The 27,862-nt window shown below is 45.0% G+C and overlaps 1 protein-coding gene across 1 annotated transcript in view; it reads right to left on the bottom strand.

Annotated features, from left to right (window-relative positions):
* Window positions 1–27,862, bottom strand: part of COLEC10 (collectin subfamily member 10) — a 91,781-nt gene that overhangs the window by 9,060 nt on the left and 54,859 nt on the right. The window contains exons 3-6 of the mRNA XM_044294080.1: window positions 24,328–24,399; window positions 20,370–20,441; window positions 15,080–15,133; window positions 13,420–13,515 (exon numbers count right to left, since the gene is read on the bottom strand). Coding sequence (XP_044150015.1) covers window positions 13,420–13,515; window positions 15,080–15,133; window positions 20,370–20,441; window positions 24,328–24,399 — 294 coding nt within the window. The remainder of the gene's footprint in view (window positions 1–13,419; window positions 13,516–15,079; window positions 15,134–20,369; window positions 20,442–24,327; window positions 24,400–27,862) is intronic.

The following is a 27,862-nucleotide window of genomic DNA, read 5'->3' on the forward strand; positions in this document are numbered from 1 at the left end:
CCGTTTAGGGGAGGGGGGGGATCTGTGGATGGCACCGATTAGGGGAGGGAGGATCTGTGGATGGCACCGTTTAGGGGAGGGGAGATCTGTGGATGGCACCGTTTAGGGGAGGGGGATCTGTGGATGGCACTGTTTAGGGGAGGGGGGGGATCTGTGGATGGCACCGTTTAGGGGGGGGGGATCTGTGGATGGCACCGTTTAGGGGAGGGGGGGGGGAAGATCTGTCGATGGCATCGTTTAGGGGAGGGGGGATCTGTGGATGGCACCGTTTAGGGGAGGGGGGGGGAAGATCTGTCGATGGCATCGTTTAGGGGAGGGGGGATCTGTGGTTGGCACCGTTTAGGGGAGGGGGGATCTGTGGTTGGCACCGTTTAGGGGAGGGGGGATCTGTGGATGGCACCGTTTAGGGGAGGGGGGATCTGTGGATGGCACCGTTTAGGGGAGGGGGGATCTGTGGATGGCACCATTTAGGGGAGGGGGGATCTGTGGATGGCACCGTTTAGGGGAGGGGGGGATCTGTGGATGGCACCGTTTAGGGAAGGGGGGGGATCTGTGGATGGCACCGTTTAGGGGAGGGGGGGATCTGTGGATGGCACCGTTTAGGGGAGGGGGGGATCTGTGGATGGCACCGTTTAGGGGAGGGGGGATCTGTGGATGGCACCGTTTAGGGGAGGGGGGATCTGTGGATGGCACCGTTTAGGGGAGGGGACTCAGCTCCCTGCTGTTGTGTGCACAAAGCACAGGGCAGCAGGGAGAGTGTAAAGTCCTATTCACCCTAATAGAGCTCTATTAGGGTGAATATGACAAGGGTTCTACGTTCTAGCCCTTAAGGAGGCTAATAGTTATTAAATAAAAAGTAAAAAAAAAAAAAAAAAAGTTTAAACACGCCCCCCCAAATATAGAAAACAATATATCGCGATATATATCGCATATCGCACATGCCTAAAATTATATCGCAATATAGATTTTAGGCCATATCGCCCACCCCTAGTGTGGAGGTCAGCAGCCTTGCAGTGAGTGCGGCAAGGGGGCCAGGTTTAGTCCCACCCCCCGTGCGGTCACCTGCAGCAGAGGAGGGTGACGATGCAGCTCCTGGCCGGGCGGTCGGGGCGTTTGTCAGTCCTTCAGCTACAGAACAACCAGCTGTGATGTCGCCTGGAGGATCTTTGTGGCGGTCAGCGGCTACTGGGAGTACTTCCCACAGACAGCCAGGTGGAAGAACGTCAAGTCAGGCAGTTGTTTCTAGGAATGGGGTTTCATGCGGGCAGACGGGCGGTAATGGGACGAAGGGTCTGGCACAGGAATTGCCAACGGGGATGCTAACACTGCTGTTGCAATACAAATCCAGCTCAGCGGGGTCACCAGCGGCGGTGTGGACCCCTAATATGTCCGTAGGGGCTGTGGACCGGGTTAATTTACCTAATTCGGGTTCGGGTTCAACTGCGCCGTTCGTTGAAGTGGCGGGTGCATCGGTCAAGGGGGTGACGGCTAGTGGCAGTGGAAAAGGGTCAGCTTGAGAAGAGGTTAGGCTTGCTGATGCGGCAAGGGGAGAAGTATATGTTTGCTTTGAGTGCCCTTTAGGGGCTCACTTGAAGCCTGAGATTAGGGAAAAGATTTGGAGGGACGAATATGTTGAGATATTTTTGTTGCTTCCGTTAGATAAGTTCAATTTGGATTGGGTTAAGGCGGATCGCGGCGCCAATAGTGGGTGTGCAGCCCTTTTGTGGGACGGCCGGGGTTCCCCCGGCAACGGAATCGGGCAGTGGGAGCAGGAAAGGCTGTTGTTGGCAATTTAACGAAGAATACTGTAAGTTCCTTTCTGATTACCGATACAAACACGAGTGCTCCGGTTGCGGTGGCGCCCACAGTTTGTCACAGTGTTTTAAGCGGGGAAAAGGGAAGGGACACGAGGCTTCGCAGAAGAGGGGTGACTCCGGTGAGGGTGGACGAGATAGAGCCATTTTGAAAGGAGGTACCCAAATAGGGAGGCGGTGGAATTGCTGTTAGCTGGTTTCAGGGATGGTTTTATGATTCGTTGTACTTCCAAGGGTGCTGGGTTTGTCGGTAATTAGATTTCTGCACTACAACGGCTAGAGGTTGTTTCGGAGAAGATTGTAAAAGAAGTACAGGTGGGACGTGTTGTGGGCCCGTTTAGGGAGTGTCCTTTGCTAGATTTGAGGGTTTCGCCGCTGGGTCTGGTGCCAAAGAAGGAGCCGAACAAAATCACCTTTCGTTTCTGGTGGGAAGCTCGGTGAATGATGGTATAGAGAGGGATTTATGTTCCGTCTCATATGCGATTAGGTTGGTGCGCCGTTTTGGATGCGGGGCCCAGTTGGCAAAAACGGATATTGAGGCGGCATTTCGTTTGTTGCCGATTCATCCAGACGGTTTCCACTTGTTGGGTTTTAAATGGGAGGGCCAGTTTTTTACGCAGATTGTTGTTTGCCGATGGGTTGTGCGATTTCGTGTTTTTTGTTCGAGACTTTTAGCTCTTTTATTGAATGGGTAGTGAAACAGGAGGCTGGTTGGACTTTGGTGCTGCATTACCTTGACGACTTCCTGTTTCTGGGACTAGCAGTGTCTCATGTATGCTCGGTTCTTCTGCATACAATGGAACGGATGGCGGCGAAATTCAGAGTTCCTTTGGCCCCAGAAAAGACTGAGGGGCCTGCAACGTCCGTTAAGTTTTTGGGGATAGTGATAGACAGTGTGGCCATGGAATGTAGACTGCCGAAGGATAAGGTGGCAGATTTGCGTTCGGCGGTGGCTTTTTTGCGGAAGGCTAAGAAGGTGCAGTCCGTTTTAGGCAAGTTAAATTTTGCTTGTCGCATTTTGCAGATGAGGCGTGTTTTTTGTTGTCGCCTGGCCATGGCTACAGCGGGGGTGATTGCACCTTTATATTTTTTGCTGCTTCCGTACAGAGCGCACCATGACAGCTACGTGGTTTGGCGGATGTGTCCAAGAGTTTTTTGGTATGCCAGGCGTGGAAGGGGTATCGTCGTAGTGGGAGTAGCAAGGATACCCATCGACTGGTTTCTTCTTCGATGTTGCAAATGCTGTGGGGACAGGTGGAGCTTGTGTGCACATCAAATTGGCATTTTTTGGAGCCTTTAGGGTTTCAGGACTGGTTGCCAGTAGTCGAGTTTGAGGCGGGGCTTTGTTGCGGGAGGATGTCTGTGTTTGTGAGGACGGTTTGCGGTGTGTGTTAAGGAGGTTGAAAACTGATCCAGAGGGTAGAGGCGTATGTATAGTACTACATCTTTTAGCTGGGTCGGTGCTGTGTCCAGTGTAAGGTAAGGATCAGAACCAGACGATCCAAAACGCGTAGTTGTACATGTTGGATTTATTCTGCACCCATGAAATAAAGATTATCACGTTTACTACTGCCATCCTGGAAGCAGGATTACTTTCTTCTGTTGCTTTCGTCCACGTCCTGTTGCGTTTTTTCCGGGCTTCCACTGGTGGTGATTCAGGTGAGCTCCGCCACACTCCATTGCATCCTCCTGTGTCCGGTGCGTTGTTTTGGAATTTATGGGTATTTGTTTAGATGTGGTGGGTTCTTTGTTGATACATCATGATGGTATGGCCTTGTCGCGATACCAGTTTGTGGCGTTTTTTAGGCGGTGTTTGGGGGCGGCGGGTTTACCGGCTAAGGAGTTTTTTGTCTTACTCCTTTCGGATTGGTGCAGCGACGGAGGCTGCCAGGTGGGATTTGGGGGATGACGCAATTAAGCGTGTTGGCCGCTGGGTGTCGGCATGCTTTCGGTCCTATATTCGTACTCGCCTGTTGTGAGGTGTTCGGGGCTTAAGCGGATTTAGGCTTAAACACATATAAATTTAGTTTTCTTTGCTTTCAGGGTCTTCTTCGTGTTTGACATGGATTTTTGGACATTCCTATGTTTTTTTGGGGGGCCTTGTGAGCTGATGTGCGACGGAACGGACGTCAATTAGTTTTCCATCATGAAATGTTGCAAGTCAGGTGGATTGACTTGCGTGGTCTTTTATGGAGTAGGGTGTTACCGGAGTTTCACGTGTATGCTTCTCTTGATCAGCCACCTGATATTTTGGTGTTTCATGTAGGTAGTAACGGCTTGGGGTTCTAGAGATGTCATTCGTGACATAAAATTAGATTTGTTGCAGTTGCTGGGGGAATTCCCTGACTTGTTGGTAGTCTGGTCCGACGTGGTAGCTCGTCAGTCTCAGAGATTTGCACAGTCAGTTGGGTGCATTAATAAGGCTTGGGTAAAATTTAATTAGGAAGTGGGCTGTTTTGTGCGCAGGCCAGGGGGTTTTGTGGTACGATACAGAGAATTGGAGGCGCCGTCGCCTCAATTTTTTCGTGCTGATGGTGCAACTGAATGATGTCAGAATGGATCTGTGGGCCTTGGGGCTTCAGGAAGGTTTGGAGACAGCCCGTAAGGTGTCGCAGGACGTACATCGGTGAGGTGTCACCAATGTTCGTTGGTGGCAGGAATCTGGGGATCCTGGGAGGCAAAACAAGGGTTAATAGGTGCACGTTAGGAGTGTGCATCTCATGAGGTTTGGTAAGATGAAGCTCCTGTTTGGGCTAAAAGTCCCACAGGGGTATATGTTTATATATTGGAGGATTAAGTGCCCTAGGGTCGGTGAGTGCGGCCAAGGGTAAGGTTGTAATACAAGGGGAGGTGGTGATTGATGGATGGCAGTTTACTTTGGTTGCCTTCCAGGATCCTTCAAAATTAGGTAGGTTGGATTATGTTGCGGTATTATGTTATTGCACGTTATTATGCATAGAAGCAATAGGAGGCGTGCGTAGCGTCACAGCCAGGTAAAAAGAGGAGGGGATAGGCTGGACTAGGTCAAATTGGAGCCCGTCTAGCTGAAGTCTAAAGCCTACATGGCAATATTGAGACTAGCGATTCACTAGCGATACCAATGATGTCATCAGCGGAGGGTTCGCAGAGTCATGCCCTCCCCTTTAGAACATACTCTGCCCGATTCCCCTGAAGACGCCAGTGTAACTGGTAAAACATGTCGGGGGGCAGTGTTTGAGAGTTTTAACACAGTATGTGCACATAGGTATTCACTGAGAATGTAGAATCATATAAGAAGCGCTACAGCGCAGGAATAGCTAGCAGTGAGCCGTCAATCAGCGCGCAGATACCGGCTCCCTGCTCAAATAGCTGGCGGCACTGAGTAGTGGAAAAGCAACATGCATAAGAGATAAAGAGATATATATAAAAACCCTGTGACACAGCTGATACAGGTGAAACTCGAAAAATTAGAATTTCGTGCAAAGTTCATTTATTTCAGTAATGCAACTTAAAAGGTGAAACTAACATATGAGACTCATTACATGCAAAGCGAGATACAGTTGCAAGAAAAAGTATGTGAACCCTTTGGAATTATATGGATTTCTGCACAAATTGGTCATAAAATGTGATCTGATCTTCATCTAAGTCACAACAATAGACAATCACAGTCTGCTTAAACTAATAACACACAAAGAATTAAATGTTACCATGTTTTTATTGAACACACCATGTAAACATTCACAGTGCAGGTGGAAAAAGTATGTGAACCCTTGGATTTAATAACTGGTTGAACCTCCTTTGGCAGCAATAACTTCAACCAAACGTTTCCTGTGGTTGCAGATCAGACGTGCACAACGGTCAGGAGTAATTCTTGACCATTCCTCTTTACAGAACTGTTTCAGTTCAGCAATATTCTTGGGATGTCTGGTGTGAATCGCTTTCTTGAGGTCCTGCCACAGCATCTCAATCAGGTTGAGGTCAGGACTCTGACTGGGCCACTCCAGAAGGCGTATTTTCTTCTGTTTAAGCCAGTCTGTTGTTGATTTACTTCTATGCTTTGGGTCGTTGTCCTGTTGCAACATCCATCTTCTGTTGAGCTTCAGCTGGTGGACAGATGGCCTTAAGTTCTCCTGCAAAATGTCTTGATAAACTTGGGAATTCATTTTTCCTTTGATGATAGCAATCCGTCCAGGCCCTGGCGCAGCAAAGCAGCCCCAAACCATGATGCCCCCACCACCATACTTCACAGTTGGGATGAGGTTTTTATGTTGGTGTGCTGTGCCTCTTTCTCCACACATAGTGTTGTATGTTTCTTGCAAACAACTCAACTTTGGTTTCATCTGTCCACAGAATATTTTGCCAGTACTGCTGTGGAACATCCAGGTGCTCTTGTGCAAACTGTAAACGTGCAGCAATTATTTTTTGGACAGCAGTGGCTTCCTCTGTGGTATCCACCCATGAAACCCATTCTTGTTTAGTGTTTTACGTATCGTTGATTCGCTAACAGGGATGTAAGTCTTTAGCTGACACTCTAGGATTCTTCTTCACCTCATTGAGCAGTCTGCGCTGTGCTTTTACAGTCATCTTTACAGGACGGCCATTCCTAGGGAGAGTAGCAACAGTGCTGAACTTTCTCCATTTATAGACAATTTGTCTTACCGTGGACTGATGAACAGCAAGGCTTTTGGAGATACTTTTATAACCCTTTACAGCTTTATGCAAGTCAACAATTCTTAATTGTAGGTCTTCTGAGAGTTCTTTTGTGCGAGGCATCATTCACATCAGGCAATGCTTCTTGTGAAAAGCAAACCCAGAACTGGTGTGTGTTTTTTATAGGGCAGGGCAGCTGTAACCAACACCTCCAATCTCATCTCATTGGTTGGACTGCAGTTGGCTGACACCTCACTCCAATTAGCTCTTGGATATGTCATTAGTCTAGAGGTTCACATACTTTTTCCACATGCACTGTGAATGTTTACATGGTGTGTTCAATAAAAACATGGTAACATTTAAATATTTGTGTGTTATTAGGTTAAGCAGACTGTGATTGTCTATTGTTGTGACTTAGATGAAGATCAGATCACATTTTATGATCAATTTGTGCAGAAATCCATATCATTCCAAAGGGTTCACATACTTTTTCTTGCAACTGTATCTCAAGCCTTTACTTGTTATAATTTGGATGATTATGGCTTACAGCTTATGAAACCCCAAAGTCTCAATTTTGAGGTCCCCTTTGCTCAGGGGGTATGGACTAATTAGCTGACTAGAGTGTGACACTTTGAGCCTAGAATATTGAACCTTTTCACAAAATTCTAATTTTAAGCTGCATTAATGCAATTCCTTTTAATTTGCATTACTGAAATAAATGGACTTTTGCACGATATTCTAATTTTTCGAGTTTCACCTGTAGTTTTAAATATTTTTTGTTTTCCTTTGGATACTTTTAACAATGCATTCATTAAACGTTATGTTTTAGTAATTGGCACATGAAATAATAGGGCGATTATTGGTCCTATGGAACATCTGTAAATATATAAAGTTAAAAAGAGGCCCGTCCATGTGCCAAGGGCCAGCATAGAAGTTGGTATTAGTATAATACAGGATGTTACTCGGGATCAGTACAGGATAAGTAATATATGTACACAGTGACTCCACCAGCAGAATAGTGAGTACAGCTCTGAAGTATAATACAAGATATAACTCCGGATCAATACAGGAAAAATTATTTAATGTAACTAATCTAATTTAAGCAACTTAAAGGGACTCTGTCACCAGCGGCCTCCCTATCCAGACACATAGGTGTGGTTCACCTGATTAAAACGCTGTTTTTCTTTTGTTGATCCGAGGCTCCGTTCCAGAGTTATGATACTTTGTCTTAATATGCAAATTAGGCCTTTGGTGCAATGAAGGCATCACCGTTGCACTTTTTGCACCAAAGCTCTACTCATTTTTGTGGCCAGACCCTCCCTCGCTGCTCTGGCAAGGGAGGGTCTAGATAGATAGATGATTCATAGATAGATAGATAGATATATAATAGATAGACACTATATAGATAGATAGATAGATAGATAGATAAAAAGCAAAAATCTGGCAGCACTACGTCCAACTTAAACAAAAAAGGGTGCACACCCGAAGGGACTAGACTATTGCCCAATACATAAAGTAGCAAAAAGGCAGAACTCTAAAATCAGTAAAAAATTTAGAAAATGCTTTTATTCATCCATGTGCACGCGCAACATTTTGGCTCAACACTAGAGCTTGAGAAATGTCGTATATCCACATAGGTGAATAAAAGCATTTTCTTCAGATTTTGCTGCCTTTTTGCTACTTTTTTGTTTTAGATAGATAGATGATAGACAGATAGATAGATAAGGATAGACACAAGATAGATAAGTGTGAAGAAATCCCCCTTTTCTTTCAATATTTCTTCCTATGCCATTCGGTAGGTGTAACTACCGAACGAAGCCCACCCAGGGTGAACCGGTCACAGAAGACTTCCATGTCTCTTTGAGAACCCCTAAACCGATCTGGGTAGAATTTGAATATGTTGATCACCCAGATCGGGGCTTTCAGGGGACATATGATTTGTGGGGATACCTCATGTATAAAGGGGTGTTCCAGATATTGGGGAAAACTGTGACTTTTCTGCCTAGAGATAATCAAGTTGTTACTTTATCAGGCTCCAGGACTAGGGGAGGGCATTGTATGTTTATGCTGGAAGGGTTTTATGTTTCCATTGTACTTGATTGGCTATACTGTCCCCCCCCCCTGTGGGATGTCCCCTTGCATGGGGACTTGCATAAAAAGCCAGGGTGTGATGATTAAAAGTGTTCTATTTGTACCCTTCTTGACTTCGGCTGATGTTTGGGGATCCGCATGCTTTATTAAGGGAATCATCTTATAAAGTTATTGGCCTTTCGGATGGAATTCGTCTACTTCAACTGCCGAACGGAGCGCTATATTCACCAGGCTCGGGCGGTTCGGGAGGAAACTACCAGAATGTGGTTTAAATATACTTGGTTTCCTTACAATAAGGATAGATAGATAGATAGATAGATAAGGATAGATAAATAGATAGATAGATATTACTGTTATGGATTCACAAAACATCATTAATGTGAAATCAAAATGTTATGTATTTTGTTATATATTTTGTGCACCCACGTAAACAGTACATTAAGGCTAAATCTATTGCTGTATTTTATCGGGGCCTCCCTTTGCGCAGAGTGTGTTATTTACCCGTCTGAGGCTGATAGCTGTATCATTACTGCATGATGCGCCCGCCTGTAACCTAATCTTCTAGAATTGGCCATAATAAGCATATGGGAAATTACAGGAGCAGCAAACACTGCAGGCAGTTACAGCTGGTGCAGAGATTGGGAGCAGTGTGAAAGTATAGATATCACATCAGTAAATGGCATGGAAATTGTGATCATTCATACTGGTTAATAGTCCCATCCCCCGATCACAGAAGAGGTGGGATTTACGCAAAGTTTGCATTAACTGGTCTCTTTCTGGCAGTTGTTGTGGGTGTTTCCAGATGGAATGGCGCAGGAATCATAAAGGCCACGTGCTTTGTCATTCAAAGGTTGATAAGTAGGGATCATTGTTGGCAGTAATACTCAGATTCGATACTGCGAGAGGTCCCTCTACCCTTATAGCCAGAGCATTGAGGCTCAGCAGAGCAGCGAATGCACTGGAGGACTGCTGGTCATGTTCAACTTAAAGGGACAATCCCTTAAAGCACATTTCCACCCACACTCTCAAAATGTCCATATACAGTGAATTGAAAAAGTATTCATACCCCTAAAACGTTTCCACATTTTTTCACCATACACCAACACCTAAATGTATTTTATTGGGATTTTATGTGATAGACCAACACAATGTAGGAAGTATGTGTGAAGGGAAAAGAAAATGAGGTATAGTTTTCGACAAATAAAAATCTAGAAAGTGTTGCGTGCATTCGTATTCAGCCCCCCTGAGTCAATACTTTGTAGGACCACCTTTCACTATAATTACAGCTGCAAGTCTTTTGGGGCATGTCTCTAGCAGCTTTGGAAATCTAGAGGCTAAAATTTTTACCCTTTATTCTTCGCAAAATAGGTTAAGCTCAGTCAGGTTGGATGGAGAGCGTCTGTGAACAGCGATTTTCTTGCCACAGATTCTCAATGGGATTTAGGTCTGGACTTTGACTGGGCTATTCTAACACATTAATATGCTTTGATCTCAGGGACGGATTGGCCATAGACATTACAGAAAATTTTCCCGGAGGGTCGATGCCCATAGGGCCACAAAGGCCCTCCTCACTGCTGCTGGCTGGGTACATACTACCCGGGGCACTATAGGGGTTATTATTAGAGGAAGTCAAGGCAGCAAGGTAGAGTTGGCTTGGTGCTGTGGCTGGATCTCACCTCTAAAGCCTCGGGCTCCATATCTTTATTAGAGACAATTAGGGAGGGGAAGGACAGAATGTGGCACAGCTTTTAATGACTACTACAGAGGGACAAGATTCTAGGTAGATTTTGCGTTGTACTGTGGTATTTCTGACCATGCCGGCATGTATTGGCACCATCTAGCTGTGTTGCCCCTCCTGTCAATTTGGACCCACCTACAACATTGGGGCCACTTTTAGGTTTTTTTTCCAGGGCCACCTTAAGTTCCCAGTCTGCCCGTTTGATCTAAACCATTCTATTGTAGATTTGGCTGTATGTTTAAGGTTGTTGTCCTGCTGGAAGGTGAACCAGTCTCGTCTTTTTCAGCCTCTACCAGGTTTTTCTCCTGGATTGCCCTTTTTTTTAGCTCCATTGATCTTCCCTGCAACTCTGACCAGCTTCCCTGTCCCTGCTGAAGAAAAGCATCCCCACAGCATGATGCTGCCACCACAAAGTTTCATGGTGGTGATGGTGTGTTTAGGGTGATGTGCAGTGTCCGTTTTCTGCCACACATAGCGTTTTACATTTAGACCAAAAAGTTCAACATTGGTCTCATCTGATCAGACCATCTTCTTCCACACGTTTGCTGTGTCCCCTAGATGCAAACGAGACTTCCTACGGCTTGCTTTCAAAAATGGCTTTTTCTTGCCACTCTTCCATAAAGGACAGATTTGTGGAGTACACGACTAATAGTTGTCCTGTGGAAAGATTCTCCCACCTGAGCTGTGGATCTCTGCAGCTCCTCCAGAGTGACCATGGGCCCTATAACTGCATCTCTAATTAGTGCTCTCCTTGCCTGGGTGGTCAGTTTAGATGGACGGCCATGTCTTGGTAGGTTTGCAGTTGTGCCATGCTCCTTCCATTTTCGTATGATGGATTAAACAGTGGTCTGTCAGATGTTCAGAGCTTGGGATATTTTATTATAACCTAACCCTTCTTTAAACTTCTCCACAATTTTATCCCTGACCTGTCTGGTGTGTTTCTTGGTTTTCATGATGCTGTTTGATCACTAATGTTCTCCGGCAAACCACTGAGGCTTTCACAGAATAGCTGTAGTTATACTGAGAATAAATTATACAGGTGCAGCGTCCCACATATGTGTGTAAAAGGGACACTTTAAACATCTGCCTATTTATCTAATTTATTTGCAATGTATGGTATTTCCTATTCATCAGGCTGGCATTGTCATTGCACCCATTCACCCCTAGGTGGTGCTGGCGCCACTCATTTATATAGTGTATTGAAGTGTTGTAAGAGGAAAACAAGTGTATGGAGGAGAGAAACAGGCATCGTCCACCATGTAGTCTGCTATTTCTACCCCTTGGTTCTGGCTAGGCTAAGGAAGTACAGTGAAAATTTATCTATAACAGCATGTCAGTGCATGGTATCACGCAGTAAAATAGAGGGTACTGCGCATGAGCGAGACTTCGGAAAGCTGGCAAGATGTTTAAAAGGGTAGTAAACTTTGTTTTTTTATCAATTCCACACAGCCTTCTGCTCTCAGGCAACCTATTGAAACCCCTTTGGGAATCTACAGGTCACTAACCCAAAGTTTCCTACCGTACATTGCCAATGGCTGACACATAAACAGGAAGGTGATCTCTACTTTTGACACCAAGACAGCCTGCAGATGTAGTTGGATAGAGCAAGGGCTGAAGCTGGCAGGGTTCACTTGTGGGCCAAAGTCAGAGCAACTAATAAATAGATGTACACCAAGGCAGATTGGAACAAAAAAGGATCCTCAAAAAGCCTAGGGCACTTTGGCACTGGAGTCAAGGGCATTTAGTGTGTACTGGCCCTTTAAAAGGTCGGTTACCACTGCCGTAATGCAGGAGAAGAGCGACGGCTATAAGCAGGACACCAAAAACCTAAAGACGTGAGCCAGCAGATCGTTACAAGATGTAGTTCAGTGACCCATCCCTGCTGAAGGGTTAATACCAGGTTTACTGCCATTACCAATGTGGTTAAAGTGTTCAATGTGATTCTGAATATGATCTATGTGACCCAAAGAGGCTGTTTATCTAGGTAGGAAACAGTTAAACTGGCAGCCTTAGTTAGAGTTGAAAGGTTATGGACTGGTCCCATTTTTACTTGCCTAGGAATAGGGAGTTGCTTGCAAGCCAAGCTAGAGAAAAGACCTGTTTTGGTGTGCTCTGCCAAGTAGGCCCTGAAAGAACTCTTCTCCAGAAAAACACCAGTACTGAGATTGGAAAGCTGCCAGAAAAAAGTAACTTTTCTGAGAACTACCTCTGAGAGAAAGAAGCATTGTTATTTTCAGATGGTTGAGGACCATGCAAGCTGTGCTCGGACTAAGTCAGTACAAGTAACACATGCTTATGGCTTTGGACTTTACTGCCCATGGTCTGGATTTATTGCTTCTGGCGCCCGACACAATTCTAAGACGGACTGATCATCTGATCTAGGACTGCAACCTGCAGACTGGGAAGTGCAGAAAGTTTACTGAGTAATTGCATGGTTATGATTCATTTGGGAAGATTTTAGTTTTTTCCAGAGAGAGACACAGCAAGGATTATTTACTACCATCATTGCCACCTTTTATATAAAAATTTTTTTAGGAATAAGCCTACTCTGTGAATTATTTCAGAACTGCGCCTGCTGCATGTATCTGTACAGTGACTCCTATCGTCTGTTCAGTAAAGGAGAGCCTTTATTTTGCCATAATCAAGCCGGCCTGGTCTGGGGTCTCAATACCCAAGCATTATCATCCTCCTCCTGTTCTACTGCCTTGCACCCTACTGCTTATTCTGACATCAAGGGCAACCCAGCCACCACCAGACAGGAGACCCCACCACTTCATGGTAAGAAGGGTTGCGTCCCTCCATTCACTGCCCGTGTGGCCTGAGAGAGAGTTTTAGTAGGATCTGCCACCGTGAAGACTACAACCACTCCCATTGCCTCAACAACCACAACCATCCTCTGGCATTCTTTCACATGGAATATATGGTCACAACATGTCCTACAGAGAGGAAGCCACTCTTTGTAGGGACTGGCTAATAAAGCGGTTTCTTACACATTACATCCATTGCTACTGGGGTCAGTACCTATTATTTCCCGAAGTGCAGCCGCAAAATCCAGGATATCCTAAGCAGGGCCTGTGCAGCTTTAGCCTCAGTGCTTTAAATGCACAAAATAAAACCCCACAATTGCATCCTTTTCTATACACTCACCATTTTTCACAAATTGTAACGAGGACTTGAGCTGAGTGACTTTTACATCCAGGTGGCCAACAGCTCTGCGATATCTTCCGCAGTCACAGAAGGTGCCTAAGAGATTCAATATATGAAGCATATTCATCAATATATTTTTTCTGCATCAATTCCTCACAGTTTTCCATATCTCTGCTTTCTTTGACTCAATAGCAACCTTCCCCTGTCCTGGCCATGTGACAGCTACACAGGTGGACGGCTCATAAGCAGGGCTGTGGAGCTGTGCGATCACATGAACAGGACAGGTTGGGCCTCGTTCATCTCCGTTTGGAGATCCAGCAAGCTGTTCCAGCACAGAGCAATCTACTTCACTGCCGGATCCCCACTGACTTCAGTGAGGTCTGGAGGTGATCCGGGCTTCAACTGGACAACAACCGTATCACAAATTCACACCCCAAAAAAAAAAAAAGTACTAAATTGCGTTTCTCATTTTGATTTGATTGTTTGGAGGAATATGATGATATCCTCAGGGCACCCGAGAATCCTCCGACGGGCCCATAATATAACCTCAGATCTTTTTGAAGATGACTTTGGAGGCCATCACATTCTGGAAGGATCTTTTTTGTGGGTTGTTTCTGATAGTCGTGTTTGTATAGTTATGATGTCCACAGACTCTGTACAGGTGAGAAGGACCATGTGGGACACTGTATGATACATAGGAGAGAAGAAGGCAAAGACACCGCAGTTCCCATGAAAGTAAAGGGTTAGTTTTTTCAAATCATAAAAGTTATAGGCGGCCTGTAAATTTTATGATGTGAAAAATAAACCCTACGTTTTATGGACGACTCTGGTGCCTACGACATCTTCTATCCTGTGTTTTATGGTAAGGTCACACCGACTCTACACCGAGGATCATTGACAACGTGATATCTATACTATTCGGTGATCCGGGTGGACTACAGGTACAGTAAGTGTGTTCCTTTCTTGTCACTTTATGTATATATATATATATTATAATATAACTTGTGTTTGATTTGTTATCTTTTTCTACTCTAAAGGGGTTCTCAGCAGCCTGCCTCCGTAAAAAGAGAATTCATACTTACCTGCTCCCGGTCCTCAGTGCTGGCTCCTGCATATCCATGTTCTGGTCCCCGGACTGTTTATATCTCTGCATGGACATGCTCACAAGCTCTGCTGCAGCCAGTAACTGGTTTCAGCGGTAACAGGGCCACGAGGGTCATTGGTTGCGGAAGACCAGGTGACCATGACCATTCAGCGATGTAAACAGTCCTGGGACCAGACCATGGTCATGCCGGAGGATCAGGCAAGTATGAATCCTCTGTTTACGGAGTATTACATAAAAAAGTCATTATTCTAGGATAATCCCTTTAAGGATTGATGTCGTTTTAGATCAGATTTATGAAGAAATAAAGTAAATTCTGGAGGGTTCATAAACTTTCAAGCACCTTAGAAATTTATATTTTTTTACATCATTTCTCGCACAGAGTTCCTAAAAGGACATTGAAATGTTATTTATATGTGTTTATTATATTCCATATTCTCGTCTCCATGATCCAGCACTTCACAGGGAACCGATATGACCCAAGTGTAGAATACTGTCAGTGTAGCTCAGAGCCAGGACAGCTCTGCTGCATCTGTATATAAGACATGGGTACTGTACCTGGTTTCCCCTTCCCTCCTGCTAGTCCAGGTAAACCTTTGTATCCCTTGTCACCTGCAATACATGTCCAATGCATTAATAAACATATATATATAGTTGTTATAAAGCGCACATGTAGGCGTCCAAAATCCTGCAATGATGAATTTCTTAAGCCTCATTCACACATCCGTGTCCGTGCTCAAATCCGTGAAAACGTGGTCAGTTATGCCTCAGTGAAGATGTCCGTGTTGGGTCCGAGTGTCCATGTTTTGCTGTCCGTGTGTCATACGTGTTTCACGGACATTGCAGCTGAAAAATAATTTTCAATTATCCGTGAAACATGGATGCCATCCGTGTTGCATCTGTTGTTTTCACGGAGGACCCATAGACCATAATGGGCGTGATGGATTTCTGAATGCGGAAAAAATAGAGCATGCTTCCGTGCCAAAAACACGGACCGTGGTAAAAAACTTATGTGTGAATACACACATTAAAATGAATGGGGACGTGTGCTGTCCGTGGAGAACACGTACGCGGAACACTGAATTTTGAATGAGGCTTTAGCATATCTTTACGGCGGCTGGCAGTGAGCTCTTCCTAGTGGTGACTGCACTTATATTAGGCCGCCAGCCCACTAATATTAACATGCAGCTCTGTCACAGAACTAGCTTCCAGAATGTGGCCAGATACCATTACACTGAATGGGGATCCGACCGGCGGTACGCGGCGGTATCCAGCTATGCTATGCCGTATACCATGAACTCCGGCAGTCTGTTCCTAGGCCGGAACAGACTGCTGGAATTAAAAGTGCAGATGTGAAGCCCGCCTTAGAGAAAAAATGGAGGGGCAGCACACACGTTTCATCTGCTGCTCCATCCATACGGGGATACGGGACCGCCACTCTTGTGATCGGATGCTTAGCCCCTCTTCTGTGGAAAGGGGATTAGTTGAATTCATGGCACCGTATCCGTTTTGCGGTCTGAAAATTGCGGATCTGAAAAATACGGAAGTTGTCCTTGTTACATCCGTGTTTTTGGCGGAACTGTTAACTTCAGTGGGTTCACGGTCCACGTGACAAGTATAGGACATGGTCTATCCTTTTGTGGAATGGACATGTGGATGCGGAAAGCACACGGATCATCTGTGTGGTTTCCGCATCCGTATGTCCGTTCCGCAAAAAGAGAAACCTTTTCTGCAAAATGCAAACCATGGCCCCACTGAAAACAATGAGTCAGCACATAAAACGTGGACGGCACACATCGTTATTTTGTGGACCCGTGATTTGCAGACTACAATACAGAGCATGTTGCTGGTTATAAATACCGCCGACACGTTTTTGCTGTGACTGCTCACTAGACCATGAGATGCCGACACAAAGTATGTGGATGTGTTTTTTCTTGCATTGTTGTAAAGGCTCACCCCTGTGTATAGGTCTTTTCTTGTTTGCCTTCAGGAGGAGTATTATAATGGTGGCAACGACAACCAAATAGTAGGACTGAGTAGTAGCATGACGCTCCTGGGACAATGCCAAATCTGTCACAGGTCCCCCACCTACCATGTGCCGTGTATATTACTGGAGTCTAATTCTTCCAATATGTAAAGTGAACTAGCAAGTATCCCCATTACCCGTCCCCCTAGGTACCTGTCCAAAGACCTATGCCCCCCATCCGTCCTGCTATGTGCTTGGACTGGTTACTGTACAGATACAACAAGCAGTTACAGATTCCTTGTATCATATTCTGTTGCACTGTACCTTCATTACATTCCCAGTAATCCCTGGTCCCAGAGGCTCACAATCTAATCTTGCACATATACAGTGGTCTGTATTTGTAGGAAACATTGGTGTATCCTGATATTTTTTTTTTTTTGCTGGGGGGTTAACAACTAGTATCTGAAGAGAAGCCACTGAATAGTTTGTCCTGCTCTGCCATCTAGTGGTGTGTTTGTAAAACTGCAATTGTAGCAGTAACATTTGAGAGATGACAACCTAGGACAGTGGTGGCGAACCGTTTAGAGGCAGAGTTCCCAGACTGCTGCCCAAAACCCACTTATTTATCGCAACGTGCCAACACGGCAATTTAACCTGAATACTACAGTCCGATATAGTATATCTTCCATGTACTTTATCATTTAGCTATAATAGCCTGCCTACATTCAGTGCGCTGCCTGTGCCGTACTCAGAGCGCCCTGCGCTGGTGAATGGCAAGAAAAGTCTAAGGCATATTGGTACAACACAGACATTTTCCAGGGTTTGGGCACCCACAGAGAGGGCTCTGAGTGCCGCCTCTGGCACCCGTGCCATAGGTTCACCACCACTGACCTAGGAGAACCCTACACAGGCTCATAGTAGGTCAAGGCAAATATGGAAGTGGCCTTTCAGGGGTGTGGCTAATATAGAAGGGAGTGGCTACCAGGCAGGATGGAGATTGGGGGACTCCCATTCTAGAGATAAGACCAGCAGCTCTCAGACATTTGAGGCATCCCCTGTGGTTAGAATACCTCTCTAAGTAGCTTATAACTCCTGATTTTCTTCTGGTTATGTTGGCAGTAAGATTTCCAGGGGCGCCAAAAACAGGATTGTGCTGTGATAGGACCTAGAACGGGTTGCAGCTTTTAGGAACAGCACTCAGCAACCTTCTGTAACATCATCAAGATGGAGAACACAAGAGAGAGCATCTAACATCATACCCAGAGAGTCCGTACAATGGAAGAACTACGCAAGAGTTAGGCTAGGTTCACATCACATTTAACCTATACAAAAAAAATTCAATTACATTTTTATGTTTCCGTAAGTGAGCTTGTTTTTTTGTAAGACAAGTTGTACTTTCTAACGGCACCATTTAATATTGCATAGGATAGTGGGAAGCTGGAAAAAAATTCTAAATGGGATGAAATGGGAAAAAAACTGCAATTCTGCCATAGTTTTATGGGTTTTGTTTTTATGCCGTTTCCTGTGCAATTTATTCTCCAGCAGTGATGCCACATTTATATAGTTTTGCTTGTGTTATAATAATAATAATAAAAAAAGCTTTGGAAAAAATATATCGCCATATTCTGACCCCCATAGCTTTTCTATGGAGCTATATGAGGGCTCATATTTTGCTAGCCAATTTTTATTGATGGAGCGTGTGCAACTTTTTCATTATTTTTTCTGCAATTTCTTTGTGGCGGCGAAGCGACAGCGAATTGGCCATTTTGATTTTTTTTTTCTTTGAAGACCCAACATTCACCGTACATGTATGGTGCATGTCAGTAAGTGGCTATGTGGGTTGTCTGGCCTAGGAGCCAGTAACTCCAATGCTCCTAGCCTGTAAATAAAACCTGTCTGCAATGATGTCCTATGCGGCTGCTCCATTCACTACCGCAGCACCTCCAAACAATTCAGATTTACCCACGTTTCCAGTGTTTGTATGTGTTTTTGCTCATGGAGCAGTGTGCTGCTGCACATAGGGAGACATTTATGAAGACCGGCCATTTAGTTACCGGTCTTCAACCCTCAAGCGTTGGCGGTTCATCTCCCGGCCTCTACATAGCTTAGGTGGACTTTACTATTGTCTAAAACAGGCGTAGAAAATGATAACTGAGACGCGCCTGCTTGCCCTACCCTTTTCCCCGGCCACACCATGCCCCCCCCCCCCGCTTTTTTGAACCTGTGTTAGCAGCGGAAAAGGGGAAGAAGTTGCAGATTGCGGCGACAATAACCTTGGCGCCGCAATCCAAGACAGATATACACCAAAAGTGGCGTATATCCGTTTGTAAATGACCCCCATGGTGTTTGTTTGCTTTTGTATTGCAGCTGTGGTAGCTTGCACCTGTACTTTATTTCATACGGTTTGGAGGGTCTGGTCTAACTTTGTTTTTTTGCATTGTACATTTGGTGCAGTGGCTGCCCCGATTTGGATCGTAAACTCCTGTCCGTCTGCCTGGTGCTTGTGATCAGAGTATAATATGGCTGGATCCTACAAGGCTATGTATCCATCAGGGAACAGCCTGCCGGATCTCTCTGCATTCCGCAGAGATCTGGCCACATTCCGGCAGACATACAGAGAATATACCGGAAGAAAACCGCTGTTAATGGAGCCGGACAGAGACGTTCAAGCTTCCGGCAATGCCGGGTCAGAGAGAACCTAGTGCATGCTTAGCGCTAATGTGAAACTAGCTTTACACCAAGGAGAGGCAAGTCTGTGATTGTGAGTCCCATCTGGAAGCCTCCTTGACAGTGATGGCCAGTTCACAGTGTTTGCCAGCGAACACATGCGGGCTGCCATCTTAACTCACAAGTCCGGCGATGCACAGGTAAGTCCTTACCTGTGCCTGTGCGCGAGCCGGTCTGAAACAAATGCGGTCTTTGGGAGCAGGCAGTTCCGAGAACAGCCGCAGGGGGCCTTCATCGGGCTGTTCTCGGAACTGCCTACTCCCAAAGACCGCATTTGTTTCAGACCGGCTCGCGCACAGGCACAGGTAAGGACTTACCTGTGCATCGCCGGACTTGTGAGCTAAGATGGCAACTTGCATGTGTTTGCGGGCGAACATGACGAACTGGCCATCACTGCTCCTTGATGCTGGTACATGGGCACGACACAATTTTGATCACTAATGTGGACAAAGCTTCTCATTTTCAATAGCAAGTATAGCAGTAATGCCATGTATCCTTGTTTCCAGTGTTTGCCTGAGTCTTTGCCCCCGGAGTAATGTGTTGCTACATACGGTATACTGTTTGTTTGCTTATAGATACATCATACCTCTCAACTTTTTAGACAGTCAAAAAGGGACACTTATGTTTCATTGTGTGAAAGTCCATTTTTCCTGCATATCTATACACTTTAATAGTTTTCTTAGCGAACAATAGCGCAAAAATTATCTGAATATAGAAATTTCTAAAATCAAAATTGCATCAAATAATTAAAAATTATCCAAAAGTGGGGTCTGATAGACAGATGGGAACCAGACGCCTACTGGATCAATATTGTAAATTTAACAATGCAAATCTATACCTCTGATCAAAAAGAGGGCCATTTAAGAAGAAAAAGGGACAGAGGCACTTGGGTCCAAAATAAGGACTGTCCCTCCAAAAGAGGGAAACGTGGGAGGTCTGAGATAGATAGATAGGTAGATAGATTATTTTATTTTTTAAATAAATACAGTTTGGGAAAATACCACAAGCAGTCAGCAGGTGGCGCCAGTTAACCATTATAAGGATTGAAAGATATTTTGTGGCCACAAGAAGGAAAAGATGATACAGCGCAGAGCAACAGGGCCGGACCCAGGACTGTAGCAGCCTTTTTATTCACATGGAAATTCCCCAACTTACCTTTATTCCCAATTGGACCAATTTTACCTATAAGGCCGTGATCACCTCCATCACCAGGTATTCCTTTATTACCTGTAAGTAAAGCAGACAAGATGAGTCCCAGCCGACACATCAATACACAGCCAATACATCAAAATATTAGGAATGTGTTGATTAAAGGGTTTTTACGCGACTTTTATACTGACGACCTATCCTCAGAATAGGTCATCAGTATCTGATCTGTGGGGGTCCGACACCTGGGACCCCTCCCATCAACCAGTTGTTTGAGAAGGCACAGGCACTCACAGTAGCTTTTCCTAGGCCGGTGACGTCACATTCATCAGTCACATGGTCTAGGCACAGCTCAGTCTCATTCAAGTGAATGGTCCTGAGCTGCGATACCAAACTCAGCCGCTATACAATGTACAGCACAGTGCCTGGTGAGCTGAGAGAGGGCTGTGGCACTACTGTGAGCGCCGGAGCCTTCCCAAGCAGCTGAGTAGTGGGGGTCCCGGTTGTCGGACCCCCACGGATCAGATACTGGACTGGTCTGTAGCTATACAGCTCCATACAAAACGAGCTGCGATGCCCTGTGTATCCTGACTTTTCTATCACAGTCAGTAGTAACTCTTTTACCAAACTGGGCTCTCTGTGGGATCAGGCTGGATAGGCTAGCCTTCGCTCTGCATGCCTTTCAATGAGCTTAGGACATCCCTGACCCTGTTACTCATTTTCAGTGCACATCACGAGACTCAGCCCGGACTGAACTTGGGGGGGGGGGGGGGGGGGGGGGGCAGCGAGTTTTGATTTGCGCATGGGCGAGTTGTGTATGGGATGTGTACATCTGGTAAATTCAGGGCATTTAAGCCTTGCCTCTAAGAGCACCCAAAGCCCACCTGGGAATGCCCATTTCTTAAATGAACCTTGCAGAAATTTTCAGCCCGGGACGGGCGAGTTTGCTGGGATTGTGTCTGAAAATTAGGGACAGAGAATGCAAATTTGAGACTGTTGGCAAATATGGATGTGCAGCCTGCATGGTACCTGTGCCACCATAGGAAAGACCGCCCCAAGTGAATCTACATCCAGGTTGGCTAGACACCAGTAATTCCAGGGACAGGTACAGCCTGAAGCAGTCATTGCAGGGCATTGCCAATATAAAGCTTAGTAACCCTCTACGGCCCGACATTAAGAAAGGGGTGGTGGCTCAGTAGTTAGCACTGGGGCCCTAATTTCAACCCTGACCAAGGATAACATCTGCATGGAGTGTGATGTATGTTCCCCCCATGTTTATGTGGGTTTTCTCCGGGTATCCAGTTTCCTCCCACACTCCATAGACATATTGTCAGCCTCACTGGAGACAGCAAGTGATGATAATGTCTGTAAAGCTCTGTGGAATATAGTAGCACTATATAAAAGTGAGTAAAGTAAATAAAGATACATTCTTTCATCTCATAGACACCACTAGAGGGAGCTCCTTACATATGGATTGAATAAAAGATGTAAAAATCTTTATGTAGTGAGCTCCCTCTAGTGGTGGCAGAGACAGGTTTAGTGGGTAGATAAAAGTAAAGAATCAAACACTCTGTAAGGCATGAACCGAGCAGAAATAGTACCTGTGTCTAATTGCAGACAGCGGCTTTAATATGAGTCCAAATCTCAGTTGATTTTCTTGTGGCAACATTCACCTGGTTCTGCATTTCCCCTGCTGTTGTTGTTGGCTATACTTTTCATAAAATCTACATTCTGCAATAAATAAAGAGCCGGAGTCCAGTAGATTGGGCGATGATGCTTGTTAACGGCTCCCAGCTCTGGCCCAAGTAGGGGAGCCCTTCCATGACACCCATACACCCAAACAAGGCATAGGGACGGGGTTTTTCTTGATGGGACAACACTTTAAGAGGAGATAGACTTGAGAAGGATGCTACTACCATTACTAGGATAAATCTGTAGTATTTCTGCCTCATGAATTGGCAATGTGCGTGTTGGTGGTCTGGAAGGACTTTGCCCACTTGACCTTTGCAGGAGGAATGTGCAATACTAATCTCTTCTTTTCTAAGCCGTAGCAAAAATCTCAACAACTTTGTACTAAAATCTGTAGTAAGAGCCGAAAGCCTGAATTTGCTTCAGTGTTTTAGAGAATGTGGGTTGGTTCGTAGTTTTGGATAACTTCCATCCATTCACATGAGGCTGCAGTGAATTGCTTCATTCATGCAGAAGGGAACATTCACAGGTTTGATTTCAGAACATCAACAACATTTCTACAGATATTTTAAAATCATTTTCCAGAAATGTCCCCTACAGGCCTGTCTTCACTCATGACATACACGGGTTACTGCCTCCTACAAGATCAGCACAGTCCTCCCCTGCTGCTGACATAATTTGTTCTATATCCATATCCCCTGCTAAAATCTACAATACTTGTAACATGTCATCAATGCCAATATTGTCGAATACACAGGAATTGACTGGTCACTGCCTCCCACAAAATCAGCATACCCCTCCCTTCCTGCTGTCATCATTCGCTTTATTTGATATGCTACTGGGTTTTCTGTCCCTCTTTCTTCATGATGGCCATCCTCCCGAAACACGTGTACATTACAGAGGTTTATTTAAAGTGTACATAATCGCAAACGTGAACAAGTCACTGCCTTACACAAGACCAGCACGCTCTTCTCCTGGTGCTGTCATCATTCCCATTATCTGATAAGCTACTGGAAATTGACACTGCCCCTGTGCCCTGTAGCATGTCTAAATCAACGAGGTATAACTATAGAGCAGGCATCCTCAAACTGTGGCCCTCCAGCTGTTGTAAAACTACAACTCTCACAATGCCCTGCTGTAGGCTGATACCTGTAGGCTGTCCGGGCATGCTGGGAGTTGTAGTTTTGCAACAGCTGGAGGGCCGCAGTTTGAGGATGCCTGCTATAGAGTATAATTACATCAGACATGCTCAACCTGCGGCCCTCCAGCTGTTGTAAAACTACAAATCCCATCATGCTCTACTGTAGGCTGATAGCTGTAGGTTGTCCGGGCATGCTGGGAGTTGTAGTTTTGCAACATCTGGAGGGTTGCAGGTTGAGCATCCCTGAATGACATATTCACAGCTGTAGACAGATCACTGCCTCCCTCAAGGCCAGCACACTTGTCCTCTGCTGCTGTTTCATTAAAGTTCATTTTGCATGGGCCAAGGATTAGGTTATTGGGAACGAACGTCCCTATGGATGCTCATTCCCATTCCCAATAAGCGTGCCAAAACTCTGGTTGTTAAGTGATCCATAATTTATGTGATACCTAAACTAATTGGCAGCAAATTCTGCTGTGTAAACAGGGATATGCCGCTGACAAACAATAAATCTGAATAGGGACGACTGATCTAAATAACGATTGTTTCGAGAAATGTCAGATTGCTGCAAAACTGGGCATGCAGTCATGTCTCAGGCACATATGGTATGGGAATGATTACAGGTGTGGTCTTATTAGACACTGGTTATTGCCACAAGAGGGTGTAAAGGTGCTTCCCCCGCTGCCATATAAAAAGGCTATCAGAGGCTACTTTTGGGTAGTGTACCTCTTGGTGCCAGATTGCATCACTTGCTTGGCCTGCCTGGTCACCAGATTTATCACCAATTGAGTAATTATGGGACCAGCTTTGACAACCTATAAGTGTGCAGACCCAGCTGTAACATATGTGGAAAAATGTGCCATAGGATACCATACAGAACCTTTATGCCTCCATGCCCAACCATATCTCATCTTATATCTAAGCTAGCGGTGGTCCACCAGGGTCCTAGAGCCTCCTTTCAATTGTACAGTATTCCCCAATAAACTTCACCTTATTGTAATTATTATATCATAATTATATTCACACACAGAAAGCTTCATTCCAACATCTCCATCTTGGTGCATTCATTTTTTTGTTAATAAGTGTTGTTACAAAAGTATATGAAATCTGATACAATAGATTAAAACAGCCACTTACCCCTTGAACCCTTGGGACCTTCCTTTCCTTGTTTTCCAGTCTCGCCTGTATCCCCTTTTTCACCAATGTCACCTATAACATGGGGAGAGAATTAAGAAAAAGCTGAGCACACTAGGTGCAAAATCTGCCACATATTCCACGGCAGAAACTGCCACGGTGTTTCGCTTTGAATGTGTAGTGCCCTGGAGCAGGAGTACTGTGAAGTTTGGACATTTGCCACTGTTTCTCCTATGCAAAGTGATAAACTTCATTTCACTTAAAATAGTTAACTTGCACTGTTTAATACTGTGTAGCCGCATTTTATATGTTTGCTGTGATATATATCTTGTTCATTTGCACTGTATTTGTGGAGCTTTGTGAAAAGGGTTAATGAATACTGAGAGACTTTTGAATGAGAAGCTGGGAATTTTCCTCATCTGCCATAGGGTTTACAGAAGAGCATGTTTTGGGGGGCAAAAGCCAGACTTGTTTACCACCAAAACCAGACAGGCTGACCTTTTGAATGTCTAGCTCTGTTATGTCAGGAAACCTGTTTGTGTCTAGAAAAATTGCTGTGTTATTGCCATTGAGTATCATTGAAGCTCTGATATAAGTCTATGACAGACGGGAGTTGTAACAATGTATCTGTTTGTGCTGAGTTTCTCCACTTCACCCCTCCCACTAGAAGGTTGTAGTCCAGCTAGAAACTGCATACAAGGAGAGCAGCGTTCTGCAGTTAGGGAACAGCGCTTGGAAGAAGAGACTCTACCAGAAGAAGACTCTGAGATGGGGACACTCTGCTGCAGACCCTGGACCACCAGCCTTTGGCCAGGGTACCAGCCTTCTGAGAGAGAAAGAGAGGGACAGTTAGCTCAGGCCTGTCCTCAGCATCAAGCTCTTCTTCTGCCAGCCCTATGCCTTGCCTGTATTGTTTTGCACCTGAATTGGTTTACTGCAGACTCGGACTCTCTGGACTTATTTATATACGGAGATCAGCAAGACATGGTGACACCTCGACGGTGTCCGGGGTACCCAGTGTAGTCTTGGGGCCACCCCAAACCTGGCCACTGTAAATGCCATGGACCCGCTTGCGGTTCAGTCAACGGGGGTCCGACTCCCGACACCCCTGCTGATCAGCTATATGAAAAGGCCTTAGGCTTAAGCCTCTTCCTAGGCCAAGTGGCGTCACATTCATTGAACATGTGGTCTAGGCGCAGCTCAGTCCCTTTCAAGTGAAATGGGCTAAGCTTCAATACCAAGCACAGATGCCATCCAAGGGTCAGCGCTGTGCTGGGTAAGCTGTAAGGAGGTATATATATTCGAGCCATTGTCTGCTGGCTGCAGTATATAGAGAGATGGTTGCTCATGTGCCGCGCTCTCTATTCACTTTGGGAGTTCTGAGAACAGTTCAGTGCAGTTACAAAGCTCTGAATGTTAAATAATAAAATACTAGCTGCTCACATCTAACACTAGGGGGAGCTTACTGCATACAGATGTGTACTGTGTATGGAGAGACCTCTTGAACTCCCACAAAAGTTGGCAAATCTCTCGAGCACCACATGGTGGGCTGCTTTAACCCAGGAATGGGACCCCATAAAAGCAATGACAGGATTAGAAAAAGTTAATCAATTAGTTACACATACTCCAAAATGGGGGCCATTGAAAAAACAAACCCCATACAGCTAAGGCAATAGTATAGTAAAAAAAGTTATCGCTCTTGGAATGTGACAAAAAAAAAGACAGGTCCAGTCCTTAAAGGGATCTGTCACTAGGAAATTTAGGCAAACACGGCACAATGCCTTGTAGGCCTCGCTCAGCTGAATGTATTGATACCTTTCACTTAGTGATCTGCTGCTTCATTCTGGAGTAAAATAACTTTTAATCCATATGCAAATGAGCACTAAATTGCACCAGGGGGGAGGGGGGGGGGGGCAAGCCACCCTGTGTACCCTTGCTCCTCCTGTTTCCTCTGCTAGCTCCTCCTTGATTGACAGGAACAGGAAATGACTATGAAGTAACCTGACCCTGTCAGTCAAGAGTGAGAGAGAGAGAGAGAGAAAGAAAGAAAGAAAGAAAGAGAGAGAGCGCAAAGGGCTGGCATCTCTATATGCAAAGCCTTTTTTTCATATATTCGAGCACCAGGTCCTCTACATAGGATAAAAATGTAACATGCTTGCTACCTGCACCTGCCACAAGGTGCAACAGAGGAGCTTACTGTAGACTGTGTTATTATTGACTTGTATAAATATAGTATGCTCCTAAGCTCCCTCTAGTGGCTCCTGTAGGTAGTCAACATGTTAACTTTTAAATCTGTTTGTATGCAGGGGTTTTGGAACTCAGTATGAGAAAAGAAAATGTTTAACTGCAATGAAGATACAAATAAGTAAAACATATCTAATTAAATAAGTAGTGTACAAGTTTATACATTCCCTTAAAGTCTGTAGCAGCACCATGTGCCCTGGGTTCCCAGTCGCACCTTTGTCTAGACACCATGCTATGCTGTGAATCATCAAACGTGCTCTTCTCCTTTGTTACAGAAACATTCACTTTGTTGGAGATGTTGTTATTGTAGAAGGAAAGTACCTGGAATGTTCTATTTTTCTGATGGATGGAGTCATCTAAAGGTTTGGGGATTTTTCCCCCTGAAATCTTTATTCAAAAGCTGAAAACAATGGATTAATGAAATCAGATAGAAATTCTAAGAATGTATTTCTGGTAAAACTGTCATTCCAGGAGTTATTTTCTAGTATCGTCTGTCTGCAGCCGTCTGACTTAGCTGTCTCTTGGAATGAGAGGTCAGTGCCCACCTGGACAGGGACATGCTGGACATGCCTGGCTGTTATAACTGATAGTGTGATCACATATACAGTCAAAATGTAAGGACACCCCAGTCTATAGGCAACATATGTCAGTGTATGCCTACACAGTTACAAACACTGAGCTTTCCGTTGGGGGTAAACACTAGGAAATCGAAACTCGACACCCGAAGGATCAAGTATGATATCAACAGAGCCTTGCACAGATATGTCCTCTTTGGCAGAATCATTCTCTAGCAGACATTTCTAAGTGTCTTCCAATCTCTGTAAGTGAATAAGAGACATCTCCCCTTTCCATGGAGTTTTTCCCCCGCTGTGTCCAGTGTCCATCTGGGGTTCCTTGAGCCCACCAAAAGAAATTATTCTTGAGGCTAAACCCCTATATCATCAATAAAGTCTAACAGGTTTTTACATAGTTATATAGTTAATACAGTTGAAGTTCAACCAAGGCATGGGTGGGGAAGTGAGACAATCCCAAAAGAAACAGACCATAGTGGCAAGAGATTGGCTACAAAGGCAGTCAAATGTTTTTTTTCTTCTCTTGGACCTTTGGGGCCCACTATAGTATTAGAGCCTGGGTCCACTGTAGGATCTTTTGGTACTCTGGTGGGCCAGTCCGACCTTGACTGTGTGATGTTCGATGGGTTTCTTCTTATCCCCCAAAGAATCTTGATGAGATTCAGATTGGATTTTTTTAATAATCCATTCAAGAACCCTCCTCCAATTTATTTGTAGCCATT

Source organism: Bufo gargarizans, chromosome 5, assembly GCF_014858855.1.
Source record: "Bufo gargarizans isolate SCDJY-AF-19 chromosome 5, ASM1485885v1, whole genome shotgun sequence".
In the NCBI taxonomy this organism is placed as follows: Eukaryota; Metazoa; Chordata; class Amphibia; order Anura; family Bufonidae; genus Bufo; species Bufo gargarizans.